A 15,285-nucleotide genomic window follows, 5' to 3' on the forward strand; every position below is an offset into this window, starting at 1 on the left:
CATTTTCTTATTAAATAGAAAGCAAGATAACTAGCATAGAAGGAAGAGGGCAAAAGTGCTAAAGTGTCTGTGAGGGAGGGAACACTGATGGATTAAGGAAAGGGAGTAAGATTCCCGGGGAGGGTTAAGGGCCTATTTAAGATTAACATAATAAATTTATAGTGAGACCACTCAGTATGTGATTCTTTCTTTCTTTAAACTGTTGACTCTATATACCTAAAGAATCCCTAGAGGGAAGAAAGATAGCAATTCAAGAATATAAAATAAGGGGTAGAATACATGGAGCCTTAAACTAGGTTTTCTGATTCAAATTCCAGTATTGTTTCCACCAAATCATTCAATCTCCAGACATCAATCAGGTCCTGGAAATGTTCTTGCCTAAATGCAAATTTATGCAGCAGTTACTGAGCTATAAAAAGTTTTAATAATCTTGGTTAGAACAATACCTAAACTCAACCTTCACTAAAACCTTAGCCACGAAGTGTTCTAAATTCAAGGGATCCCTCTAATAGTCATTAACATGAGACTATTACATAACTACCATAGGGAATATATTGTAACTAAACCTCACAAGGAAATAACTTATGTTGAAAGAGCCTTTAGTCAATTTTCCCCTTCTCAGGCAAGAAAAGGTCTCTCTGCTTTAAGAGATCAAATAGAAGCATACTATAAATGGATCATGTATTCAATTTCATATTTATGGCATTAGTGCCATACTCTTCCTGGTAGTGTCCTCACCTATCTAAAGAAAATCATGTTACTAAATTGACAGAGCTAAAGAGAATATGTGTGTATATAATGTGGTCGAATGCTCTCAAAGTTGAGACACCAAAAGCACTGTAGGAATCACTGGGGCAAAAGACATTAAAAGAAAGATAGAGGATAGAAGACTCTAAAAGGTGAATCAACAGCCAACATCGTCCTCAATGGTAAAAAACTGAAACCATTTCCACTAAGATCAGGAACAAGACAAAGTTGCCCACTCTTACCACTATTATCCACCATAGTTTTGGAAGTTTTAGCCACAGCAATCAGAGAAGAAAAAGAAATAAAAGGAAGCCAAATCGGAAAATAATAAGTAAAACTGTCAATGTTTGCAGATGACATGATACTATACATAGAGAATCCTAAAGATGCTACCAGAAAATTAAGAGAGCTAATCAATGAATTTGGTAAAGTAGAAGGATACAAAATTAATGCACAGAAATTGCTGGCATTCCTAAACACTAATGATGAAAAATCTGAAAGTGAAATTAAGAAAACACCCCCATTTACCATTACAACAAAAAGAATAAAATATCTAGGAATAAACCTACCTAAGGAGACAAAAGACCTGTATGCAGAAAATTATAAAACACTGATGAAAGAAATTAAAGATGATACAAATAGATGGAGAGATATACCATGTTCTTGGCTGGGAAGAATCAACATTTTGAAAATGATTCTACTACCCAAAGCAATCTACAGATTCAATGCAATCCCTATCAAACTACCACTGGCATTTTACACAGAACTAGAACAAAAAATTTCACAATTTGTATGGAAACACAAAAGACCCCGAATATCAAAAGCAATCTTGAGAAAGAAAAATGGAGTTGGAGGAATCGGGCTCCCTCACTTCAGACTATACTACAAAGCTACAGTAATCAAGAGAGTATGGTACAGGCACAAAAACAGAAATATAGATAAATGGAACAGGATAGAAAGCCCAGAGATAAACCCACGGACATATGGTCATCTTATCTTTGATAAAGGAGGCAAGAATATACAGTGGAGAAAAGATAGCCTCTTTAATAAGTGGTGTTGGGAAAACTGGACAGGTAGATGTAAAAGTATGAAATTAGAACACGCCCTAACACCATACACAAAAATAAACTCAAAATGAATTAAAGACCTAAATGTAAGGCCAGACACTATCAAACTCTTAGAGGAAAACATAGGCAGAACACTCTATGACAGAAATCACAGCAAGATCCTTTTTGATCTACCTCCTAGAGAAATGGAAATAAAAACAAATGGGACCTAATGAAACTTAAAAGCTTTTGCAAAGCAAAGGAAACCATAAACAAAACTAAAAGACAACCCTCAGAATGGGAGAAAATATTTGCCAATGAAGCAACTGACAAAGGATTAATCTCCAAAATTTATAAGCAGCTCATGCAGCTCAATAACAACAACAAAAAACAAACAACCCAATCCAAAAATGGGCAGAAAACCTAAATAGACATTTTTCAAAGAAGATGCACAGATTGTCAACAAACACATGAAAGAATGCTCAACATCATTAATCATTAGAGAAATGCAAATCAAAACTACAATGAGATATCATCTCACACCGGTCAGAATGGCCATCATCAAAAAATCTACAAACAATAAATGCTGGAGAGGGCGTGGAGAAAATGGAACACTCTTGCACTGTTGGTGGGAATGTAAATTGATACAGCCACTATGGAGAACAGTATGGAGTTTCCTTAAAAAACTACAAATAGAACTACCATATGACCCAGCAATCACACTACTGGACATATACCTTGAGAAAACCGTAATTCAAAAGAGTCATGTACCAAAATGTTCATTGCAGTTCTATTTACAATAGCCAGGACATGGAATCAACCTAAGTGTCCATCAACAGATGAGTGGATAAAGAAGATGTGGCACATATATGCAATGGAATATTACTCAGCCATGAAAAGAAATGAAATTGACTTCTTTGTAGTGAGGTGGATGGACCTAGAGTCTGTCATACAGAGTGAAGTATGTCAGAAAGAGAAAAATGAATACCATATGCTAACACATCTATATGGAATCTAAGGGGAAAAAAAAAGGTCATGAAGAACCTAGGGGTAAGATGGGAATAAAGACACAGACCTACTAGAGAATGGACTTGAGGATATGGGGCGGGGGAAGGGTAAGCTGTGACAAAGTGAGAGAGGGGCACGGACATATATACACTAGCAAACGTAAAATAGATAGCTAGTGGGAAGCAGCCGCATAGCACAGGGAGATCAGCTTGGTGTTTTGTGACCGCCTAGAGGGGGATAGGGATTGTGGGAGGGAGGGAGATGCAAGAGGGAAGAGATATGGGAACATATGTATATGTATAACTGATTCACTTTGTTATAAAGCAGAAACTAACACATCATTGTAATGCAATTATACTCCAATAAAGATGTTAAAAAATAAAATAAAAAAATAAAAGGTTAATCAAAATATCTAAAGCAGAGGGAAGAAAATTAAAGGAGATAAGGGAGAAGTAGGCAGGGGAAAAACAGAGTGAATCAAATGAGAAAAAGCAAAAGTACACAAAAATGGTTAAGAAAAATTCATAGGGACAAAAGTATGTATATATTTTTCATAAACAGGCATCTGCCTATCTTCATAACTCTACATATTCTTAAAAATTTACAAAGGGACTTTCTCTTCTTCATTATATCATATTCTAATATATACCAATCTTCGGTATGGTGATAGATACAGATACCTAGCTATATAGGTATCTAGATAGGTAGGTAGAAGATAGATAAATGATAGATGGGTGATAGATAGATAGATAGTAGATTAAATCAATAGACAGAGAGCTAGATGGAGATAAAGCAAGCAATGAACCATCTTCAAACGAACATGCTCAATAATCTACTGACTTCTAGGCCTTTTTGCTTACAGTTAAATCAAAATTTCTGTCATATTCCTAGTATTATCAGTCATAGTAATTAAATACTTTGAAACTTCTTCTCTTAATAAAGTGACTCACCTTCTTAGTGAGCTACTTGTGAGGTAGTCATCTATCTTCTATTAATCATTCTCATTTGTAAAGCATTAGATGTGATATAGACAGCAAAATCTCTCTAGTAATTTCAGCACTAGTGTAATTAGTGAAAATTCTAACAGGAGTCTAAGGTAGGTCTTTCTACTATTCAGGAGTATTGCTATATAAATATAAATGTGTATGTATATATGTATTACACATAGTATTAGAAGAAAAATATTTTTATTAAATAACCTGTGTTAAAATATTTTAAATGAAGCCAATTACCAAAAAACAGTTATTACCTAATTATGAATACAGGTCAAATTACTAAATAATATGAAAGCAAGAAAATAAGAATTTATAATCATATATTATAATGGATTTTCATTAATGTTTACAGTAGAAATTAAGTTTTACTCTTTCTTATAATATGAGTCTCAAACACTAGGCAACAAGCAATTTTTGAAGTAGCTCCATGTTCAAATACATGTTAAAAATGAAGATAAAGTCTTTGCAGTTACAAAGACACACATAAAAAGTGAGGAGTAAAAGCATTTTTATTCATCCAAAACTCATCAGAACAAAACATATGTATATTAATACATTAATACATATGCCCTAATATATATATTTGGATCTGGGTGGTGAACTATTTTCTGTGTGTATATGCAAGTGGAAAGTTTTCTGAAATGAGATTCACAAAATTTTAGCAATAGTTATTTTTTAAATGATTTGAGATTTTTGGATTTGTTGCACTCAACATTTATATTTTATTTAATCAGCAAGTTAATACCATTTTTATAAGCATAATAAATTTTGTAATATATCTCTTACCAGTAGCATTAAATGTATGATAGACTGAAATTCTATAATTATACAACAAATATTTCTAAGAAAACTAGTAAGAATAAAATAGAAAATTCAGGAAATAAGTCATTCAAACAGGAGGAAACATAAGAACATTTTAATTCAAGAAAATTTGAACAATTCTTTAGTTTTTTTCCTAACTGTGAAATGACTGGAAAATATGATTATTTATCCACTGTGCAATATTTTTCACATGGGTAAATTAGCGTTCAGATACAAATGCTACTCTAACATTTTTACCACCAAAATAGAAAAGAAGCATGCAAAATCCGATATGATACCATAACAAAAATAACTAACAGTTGCCGAGTAGCTGCATCAGCAAAAATCATACACTATGTAAAGCTTCATTTTATATTGCTCAGTATAATCACTTTAAATAGCAAACTTTCTATTTTTATGTACCATTTTATACTTATTACATAGCATTAACATGTTGTATAATTTCATTTATAAGTGAAGCAGGTTACATTTTTTTTACATTCTGTTCCCCTCGTTTGAATCTCCAAATGACATTTTCTCTTTAGCTAATATTTTATTATGCACAGTTAAGGAAAACAGAAGAGGAAACATTATACCATAAGATAATAATAATAATAATAACAGCTAACATAATTCTTATGTTAGGGAAGCTTCTAGATGATTTTTGTGTAGTAACTCATTTGATACTCTCAACAGCCCTGGGAGATAACTATGATCAGAACCCATTTTACAGATGAGGAAACTGAGTGTCATATGAGTTTAAAAACTTGCCTATGGTCCTATAGCTATAAGTAGCAGGGTCATGGCTTACACCTAGGCAGCAGGACCTTATTTAGATCATAAATTTAACCATTAAACTTTTTCATTACTACTGACAATACAATAAGAATCATAGAAGATAACAATAAAATGTATTTCATGGTAGAGTCATATGTATTAAATTATACTCTGTACAATGGAATATTACTCAGCCAAAAAAAGAGAATGAAAACTTTGCCATTTTCAATAACATGGATGGACTTAGAGGATACTATGCTAAGTGAAATAAGCCAGACAGAGAAAGACATATACTGTATGATATTATTTATATGTGGAATCTAAAAAATATAACAAACTAGTGAATATAACAAAAAAGAAGCAGACTCATGGATATAGAGAACAAACTAGTGGTTACCAGTGATGAAAGGGGAGAGAGGAGGAACAATGTTGGGGTAGGGGAATAAGAGGTACAAACTATTTTGTATAAAATAAGCTACAAGGATATAGTACAATACAGGGAATGTAGCCAATATTGTAATATAATTATAAATGAAGTGCAATCTTTAAAAATTGTGAATAACTATATTGTACACCTGTAACATATAATATTGTATATCAACTATACTTCAATAAAAAATTAAAATAAATTATAACTCTATAATACATTTTCAAATCACAAAGAAACCAGTCTAACTGTAACTGGTAAAATATTCAAATTACTAGAGGGTAATGAGAAATTTTCCTGAATGTTAGATATCATTGAAAAAACCCTGTAGTATAAAAAGCAACCGCTAAACTCCATATTCTTCTACAAGAAATTGGCTTAAGGGTTCAATTCTATAACAAAATACTTTAGTTTCATAATTTTAGATTTCCACAAACATGTAAATCTTCCATTCTATTAAGGCAATAATATAAATTTAGGAAAAGTAAAGAGGAAATGTTTCTATGAAGCTGAAAATCATTCATTATAAATATCAAACAAAACATATAAAATGCCTAAAAAGTTACATTTTATTATTGAGAATAAAAAATCAAATCAATTTTTTGAATACCAAAATATTTTACTGTTTATCAACTTAATATGAATATCTGAGAAAAAGTGATAATTTAACGTCATACTTATAATAGCTTTAAAATTCATAAAATATAAATCTACCTGCCATCTTCATTACTTCGATAAAATACAAGAAAAGGATCTGATTTTCCAAAGAAGTCCTTCTTGTCCAATTTGTTTGCACAAAATTGCATCAGAACAGCATCCTACAAACAAAATTAATAGAACAGCTCAAAACCTGGGTGAAGGAGAGGGAGAAGATGCTGGAAGAGTAAGACGTGGAGATCACCTTCCTCCCCACAGATACATCAGAAATACATCTACATGTGGAACAACTCCTACAGAACACCCACTGAATGCTGGCAGAAGACCTCAGACCTCCCAAAAGGCAAGAAACTCCCCACGTACCTGGGTAGCAAAAGAGAAAAGAATAAACAGAGACAAAACAGTAGGGATGGGACTTGCACCAGTGGAAGGGAGCTGTGAAGGAGGAAACGTTTCCACACACTAGGAAGCCCTTTCATGGGTGGAGACTGTGGGTGGCAGAGGGGGGAAGCTTCAGAGCCATGGAGGAGAGCACAGCAACAGGGGTGTGGAGGGAAAAGCAGAGAGATTGCCGCACAGAGGATCATTGCCGACCAGAATTCACCCGCACGAGAGGCTTGACTGCTCACTGCTGGGGTGGGCAGGGCCTGGAATCTGAGGGTCCAGCTTCGGACAGATAGCAGGGAGAGGACTGGCTGTGGGAACACAGCCTGAAGGGGTTAGTGCACCACGGCTATCTGGAGGGCGTCCGGGAAAAAGTCTGGACCTGCCAAAGAGGCAAGAGACTTTTTCTTCCCTCTTTGATTCCTGGTGCATGAGGAGAGGGGATTAAGAGTGCTGCTTAAAGGAGCTCCAGAGACAGGCGTGAGCCGTGGCTAACAGCACAGACCCCAGAGACGGGCATGAGATGCTAAGGCCGATGCTGCCACCACCAAGAAGCCTGTGTGCAAGCACAGGTCACTATACACACCTCCCCTCTCAGGAACCTGTGCAGCCCACCACTGCCAGGGTCCTGTGATCCAGGGAAAACTTCCACGGGAGAACACACGCCCACCTCAGGTTGGTGCAATGTCCCACTGGCCTCTGCTGCCGCAGGCTTTCCCCGCACTCTGTGCCCCTCCCTAACCCTGACCTGAGTGAGCCAGAGACCCGAATCGCTGCCCTTTTAACCCCGTCCTGTGTGAATGAAGAACAGACGCTCTCCGGTGACCTAAACGCTGAGGCAGGGCCAAATCCAAAGCTGAACCCTAGGAGCTGTGTGAACAAAGAAGAGAAAGGGAAATTTCTCCCAGCAGCCTCAGGAGCAGTGGATTAAATCTCCACAACCAACTTGATGTACCCTGCGTCTGTGGAACAACTGAATAGACAACGAGTCATCCCAAATTGAGGAGGTGGACTTTGGGACCAAGATATATTACTTTTTCCCTTTTTCCGCTTTTTGTGAGTGTGTATGTGTATGCTTCTGTGTGAGATTTTGTCTGTACAGTTTTGCTTTCACCATTTGTCCTAGGGTTCTGTCCGTCCATTTTTGTTGTTGTTGTTTTGTTCTTGTTGTTTTTATTTAAACACTTTATTTTCTAAATAATTATTTTTTATTTTAATAACTTTTATTTTATCTTACTTTTTAAAATTTTATCCTCTTTTGTACTTTCTACTTTTTATCCCTTTAATTCTGAGCCGTGTGGATGAAAGACTCTTGGTGCTGCACCCAGGAGTCAGTGCTGTGCCTCTGAGGAAGAGGAGCCAACTTCGGGACACTGGTCCACAAGAGATTTCTCAGCTCCACATAATATCAAACAGCGAAAATCTCCCAGAGATTTCCATCTCAACACCAGCACCCAACTTCACTCAAAAACCAGCAAGCTACAGTTCTGGACACTGTATGCCAAACAACTAGCAAGACAGGAACACAATGCCACCCATTAGCAGACAGGCTGCCTGAAATAATAATAAGGCCACAGACACCACAAAACACATGAGCAGACATGGACCGGTCCAACACAAAGACAGCATCCAGCCTCATCCACCAGAACACAGGCACTAGGCCCCTCCACCAGGAAGCCTATACAATGCACAGAACCAACTTTAGCCACTGGGGACAAACACCAAAAACAACGGGAACTATGGACCTGCAGCCTGCAAACAGGAGACCCCAAACACAGTAAGATAAGCAAAATGAGAAGACAGAAAAACACACAGCAGATGAAGGAGTAAGATAAAAACCCACCAAACCTAACAAATGAAGAGAAAATAGGCAGTATACCTGAAAAAGAATTCAGAATAATGATAGTAAAGATGATCCAATATCTTGGAAATAGAATGGAGCAAAGACAAGAAACATTTAACAAGGACCTAGAAGAACTAAAAAGGAAACAAGCAATGATGGACAACAAAATAAATGAAATTAAAAATACTCTAGAAGGGATCAAAAGCAGAATAACTGAGGCAGAAGAACGGATAAGAGACCTTGAAGATAAAATAGTGGAATAACTACTGCAGAGCAGAATAAAGAAAAAAGAATGAAAAGAACCGAGGACAGTATCAGAGACCTCTGGGACAACATTAAATGCACCAACATTTGAATTATAAGGGTTCCACAAGAAGAAGAGAAAAAGAAAGGGACTCAAAATATTTGAAGATGTTATAGTTGAAAACTTCCCTAATATGGGAAAGGAAATACTTAATCAAGTCCAGGAAGCACAGAGAGTCCCATACAGGAAAATCCAAGGAGAAACACACAAAGACACATATTAAGCAAACTGTCAAAAATTAAATACAAAGAAAACATATTAAAATCAGCAAGGGAAAGAAAAACAAATAACACACAAGGGAATCCCCATAAGGTTAACAGCTGATCTTTCACCAGAAAATCTGCAAGCCAGAAGGGAGTGGCAGAACATATTTAAAGAGATGAAGGAGAAAAACCTACAACCAAGATTATTCTACCCAAAAGGATCTCATTCAGATTTGATGGAGAAATTAAAAGCTTTACAGACAAGCAAAAGCTGAGAAAGTTCAGCACCACCAAACCAGCTTTACAACAAATGTTAAAGGAACTTCTCTAGGCAGGAAACACAAGAGAAGGAAAAGACCTACAATAACAAACCCAAAACAATTAAGAAAATGGGAATAGGAAAATACATATCAATAATTACCTTAAATGTAAATGGAATAAATGCTTTCACCAAAAGACACAGATTGGCTGAATGGATACAAAAACAAGACCAATATATATGCTGTCTACAAGAGACCCACTTTAGACCTAGGGACACATACAGACTGAAAGTGAGGGGATGGAAAAATATATTCCATGCAAATGGAAATCAGAAGAAAGCTGTGGGGCTTCCCTGGTGGAGCAGTATTTGAGAGTCGGCCTGCTGATGCAGGGGACATGGGTTCAAGCCCCTGTCCAGGAAGATCCCACATGCTATGGAGTGGCTGAACCCGTGAGCCATGGCCACTGAGCCTGCATGTCCAGAGCCTGTGCTCTGCAACAGGAGAGGCCACAAGAGTGAGAGGTCCGCGTACTGCAAAAAAAAAAAGAAAGAAAAAAGAAAGAAAGCTAGAGTAGCAATTCTCATATCAGACAAAATAGAGTTTAAAATAAACCCTATTACAAGAGACAAAGAAGGACACTATATAATGATCAAGGGATCGATCCAAGAAGAAGATATAACAATTGTAAATATTTATGCACCCAACATAGGAGCACCTCAATATATAAGACAAATGTTAACAGCCATAAAAGGGGAAATTGACAATAACACAATCATAGTAGGGGATGCTAACACCCCACTTTCACCAATGGACAGGTCATCCAAAGTGAAAATAAATAAGGAAACACAAGCTTTAAATGATACATTAACAAAGATTGACTTAATTGATATTTATAGGACTTTCCATCCAAAAACAACAGAATACACATTTTTCTCAAGTGCTCATGGAACATTCTCCAGGATAGATCATATCTTGGGTCACAAATCAAGCCTTGGTAATCTTAAGAAAATTGAAATCGTATCACGTATCTTTTCCCACCACAAAGCTATGAGACAAGATATCAATTACAGGAAAAGATCTGTAAAAAATACAAACACATGCAAGCTAAACAATACATTACTTAATAACGAAGTGAGCACTGAAGAAATCAAAGAGGAAATAAAAAAATACCCAGAAACAAATGACAATGGAGACACAATGGCCGAAATCCTATGTGATGCAGCAAAAGCAGTTCTAAGAGGGAAGTTTATACCAATACAATCCTACCTTAAGAAATAGGAAACATCTCGAATAAACAACCTTACCTTGCACCTAAAGCAATTAGATAAAGAAGAACAAAAAAACCCCACAGTTAGGAGAAAGAAAGAAATAATAAAGATCAGATCAGAAATAAATGAAAAAGAAATGAAGGAAATGATAGCCAAGATCAATAAAACTAAAAGCTGGTTCCTTAAGAAGGTAAACAAAATTGATAGCCAGACTAATCAGAAAAAAAGGGAGAAGACTCAACTGATTAGAATTGGAAATGAAAAAGGAGAAGTAACAACTGACATTGCAGAAATACAAAAGATCATGAGAAATTACTACAAGCAACTCTATGCCAATAAAATGGACAACCTGGAAGAAATGGACAAATTCTTAGAAATGCACAACCTGCCAAAACTGAACCAGGAAGAAATAGAAAATATGAATAGACCAATCACAGGCACTGAAATTGAGACTATGATTTAAAATCTTCCAACAAACAAAAGCTCAGGACCAGCTGGCTTCACAGGTGAATTCTATCAAACATTTAGAGAAGAACTGACACCTACCCTTCTCAAACTCTTCCAAAAGATAGCAGAGGGAGGAACACTCCCAAACTCATTCTACGAGGCCACAATTACCCTGATACCAAAACCAGAAAAAGATGTCACAAGGAAAGAAAACTACAGGCCAATATCACTGATGAACATAAATGCAAAAATCCTCAACAAAATACTAACAAACAGAATCCAACAGCACATTAAAAGGATCATATACCACAATCAAGTGTGGCTTATTCTAGGAATGCAAGGATTCTTCAAGTTATGCAAATCACTCAATGTGATACACCATATTAACAAATTGAAGAACAACCATATGATCATTTCAGTAGATGCAGAGAAAGCTTTTGACAAAATTCAACACCCATTTATGATAAAACCCTGCAAAAGTAGGCATAGAGGGAAATTTCCTCAACATAATAGAGGCCATATATGACAAACCCACAGCCAACATCGCCCTAAATGGTGAAAAACTGAGACCATTTCCATTAAGATCAGGAACAAGACTAGGTTGCCCATTTTCACCTCTCTTATTCAACATAGTTTTGGAAGTTTTAGCCACAGCAATCAGAGAATAAAAAGAAATAAAAGGAATCCAAATCCAAAAAGAAGTAAAGCTGTCACTGTTTGCAGATATCATGATAATATACATAGAGAATCCCAAAGATGCTACCAGAAATCTACTATAGCTAATCAATGAATTTGTTAAGTATCAGGATAAAAAATTAATGCACAGAAATCTCTGGCATTCCTATACACTAAGGATGAAAAATTTGAAAATGAAATTAAGAAAACACTCCCATTTACCACTGCAACAAAAAGGATAAAACATCTAGGAATAAACCTACCTAAGGAGACAAAAGACCTGTATGCAGAAAATTATAAGACACTGATGAAAGGAATTAAAGATGATACAAATAGATGGAGAGATATACCATGTTCTTGGCTGGGAAGAATCAACATTGTGAAAATGACTCTAGTACCCACAACAATCTACAGATTCAATGCAATCCCTATCAAACTACCACTGGCATTTTTCAGAGATCTAACACAAAAAATTTCACGATTTGTATGGAAACACAAAAGACCCCGAATATCCAGAGCAATCTTGAGAATGAAAAATGGAGCTGGAGGAATCAGGCTCCCTGACTTCAGACTATACTACAAAGCTACATTAATCAAGACAGTATGGTACTGGCACAAAAACAGAAATATAGATCAATGGAACTGGATAGAAAGCCCAGAGATAACTCCATGCACATATGGTTACCTTATCTTTGATAAAGGAAGCAAGCATATACAGTGGAGAAAAGACAGCCTCTTCAATAAGTGGTGCTGGGAAAACTAGACAGGTATATGTAAAGGTATCGGGTTAGAACACTCCCTAGCACCATACACAAAAATAACCTCAAAATGGATTAAATATCTAAATGTAAGGCCAGACACTATCAAACTCTTAGAGGAAAACATAGGCAGAACACTCTATGACAGAAATCACAGCAAGATCCTTTTTGACCCACCTCCTATAGAAATGGAAATAAAAAGAAATGGGACCTAATGAAACTTAAAGGCTTTTGCACAGCAAAGGAAACCATAAACAAGACCAAAAGACAACCCTCAGAATGGGGGAAAATATTTGCAAATGAAGCAACTGACAAAGGATTAATCTCCAAAATTTACAAGCAGCTCAATAACAAAAGAAACAAACAACCCAATCCAAAAATGGGCAGAAGACCTAAATAGACGTTTCTCTAAGGAAAATATACAGATTGTCAACAAACACATGAAAGAATGCTCTACATCATTAATCATTAGAGAAATGCAAATCAAAACTACAATGAGATATCATCTCACACCAGTCAGAATGGCCATCATCAAAAAAATCTAGAAATAAATGATGGATAGGGTGTGGAGAAAAGGGAACAGTTTTGGACTGCTGGTGGGAATGTAAATTGATACAGCCACTATGGAGAACAGTATGGAGTTTCCTTAAAAAACTACAAATAGAACTACCATACGACCCAGCAATTCCACTACTGGGCATATACTCTGAGCAAACCATAATTCAAAAAGAGTCATGTACCAAAATGTTCATTGCAGCTCTATTTACAATAGCCAGGACACGGAAGCAACCTAAATGTCCATTACTGGATGAATGGATAAAGAAAATATGGCACATATATACAATGGAATATTGCTCAGACATGAAAAGAAATGAAATTGAGTTCTTTGTAGTGAGGTGGATGCACCTAGTGTCTGTCATACAGAGTGATGTAAGCCAGAAAGAGAAAGACAAATACTGTATGCTAACAGATATATATGGAATCTAAGGGGAAAAAAAAGGTCATGAAGATCCTAGGGGTAAGACAGGAATAAAGACACAGACCTACTAGAGAATGGACTTGAGGATATGGGGAGGGGGAAGGGTAAGCTGTGACAAAGTGAGAGAGTGGTATGGACATATATATATACTACCAAATGTAAAATAGATAGCTAGTGGGAAGCAGTCGCATGGCACAGGGAGATCAGCTCGGTGCTTTGTGACCACCTAGAGGGGTGGGATAGGGAGGGTGGGAGGGAGGGCGATACAAGAGGCAAGCGATATGGGAACTTATGTATATGTATAACTGATTCACTTTGTTATAAAGCAGAAACTAACACACCATTGTAAAGCAATTATACTCCAATAAAGATGTTAAAAAAAAACACACCTGGGTGAAGTATAACTAGAATCTGCAGATCACAATCAAGACTTTATAAGAAAACAAATTTTTCCATTTTAATACAAATGGTCTAATGTGGGAAAATTCCAGACAACATAAAATTGTTTTTAAAGGACTATAAAACTAAAAAATTGACTCCTGGAAGTTTTTGTTCTTGTCACAGAACTATTACTTATTAAAACCCTTCAACATTTCCTGCCCCAGAGAAGTGCTATTAAACTGGATAATTCTATGTACCCAATATTATAATGCAAGGTCTCTATTTTTATCTTCAGTTATTCAGGTGCACATTTTTAGAAAAAAATTTTTTTTTTATTTCCTAAGGAAATATTTACTAAGCAATGTATGTACCATGTATTAGATGTTGAGATTCATTAGATGATTAGATGAAGCAAAAGACAGATCCCAACTGACAATACAGTTTGCTATCTGAAGGGGAAAAAAGGTTCCTTTTTAATTATATAAAAGTGTACCACAATTTCTAAATAGCTACATTTCAAAATAACATATTATATAGTGCTTGAAGTAAAGTAAAGCACTTTCATTTTCACCTGTAATTTAAATCACTTACTTGTATGTTAATTATTTTGTCAAACCAATCATTTTTATCAATTTATAGACTCAAGCACTCATATCCTACATGATTTAGCTTAAAGGTAAACAAGATGAGGTATCATGAATCAAGGAAGTTAAACATTATTCAATGATGATAAGCAATATTTAAAGGGTATAAATTATATAGTAATTTAAAAATTAAAATCAGTATTTTAGATTTGTTTGTTTTTTTAACTGAAAGGAGATGTTAACAATTTTTGAAGTGGGTGGAGGGTCAAAGTAATTCACATTAAATCAAGAAGTCACAGTTTAAAATATTACTTGGTGAAAACATTAATTCACCACTTCATTTTGCAGAGTTCAGAAATACTTATTAAGCATCTTCACATATATTAAAATGCCCTTAGGAGAATGTGGTTTTCCAAGAACATGGGACAAAGACATTGTTCATTTTTTTTAAGTGCAAATTTTTTTTATTGTTCTTGCTACAGAAATAAATCACTCCTTTAAGACATTTTTCCAAAGCCCCTAAAACAAAACACAAATTACCATAAAACATTCTGATATACTTAAAATACATAGTAGAATCCTGAAATGTATATATTTCATATAAATGCTGACTAAAACTTCAGAGAGACTAAATATTATTTAAACATGAATTTTCATATGATCACTGGTAAATGTAATACCAAATTGTAGTTTTTCAAATTATATTTCATAAGGCTTGCAAAATGAATAACTGACTCA

At 35.4% G+C, this 15,285-nt stretch overlaps 1 protein-coding gene across 2 annotated transcripts in view; it reads right to left on the minus strand.

The window, feature by feature from the left end:
* CPNE8 (copine 8) overlaps positions 1-15,285 on the minus strand; it is a 229,608-nt gene that overhangs the window by 152,832 nt on the left and 61,491 nt on the right. For both annotated transcript variants that reach the window (XM_081247806.1, XM_081247807.1), the window contains exon 3: positions 6,516-6,619. In XM_081247806.1, the coding sequence (XP_081103932.1) occupies positions 6,516-6,619 (104 nt within the window). The remainder of the gene's footprint in view (positions 1-6,515; positions 6,620-15,285) is intronic.

The sequence above is a fragment of the Mesoplodon bidens genome (assembly GCF_964165515.1).
Source record: "Mesoplodon bidens genome assembly, chromosome: 11".
In the NCBI taxonomy this organism is placed as follows: domain Eukaryota; kingdom Metazoa; phylum Chordata; class Mammalia; order Artiodactyla; family Ziphiidae; genus Mesoplodon; species Mesoplodon bidens.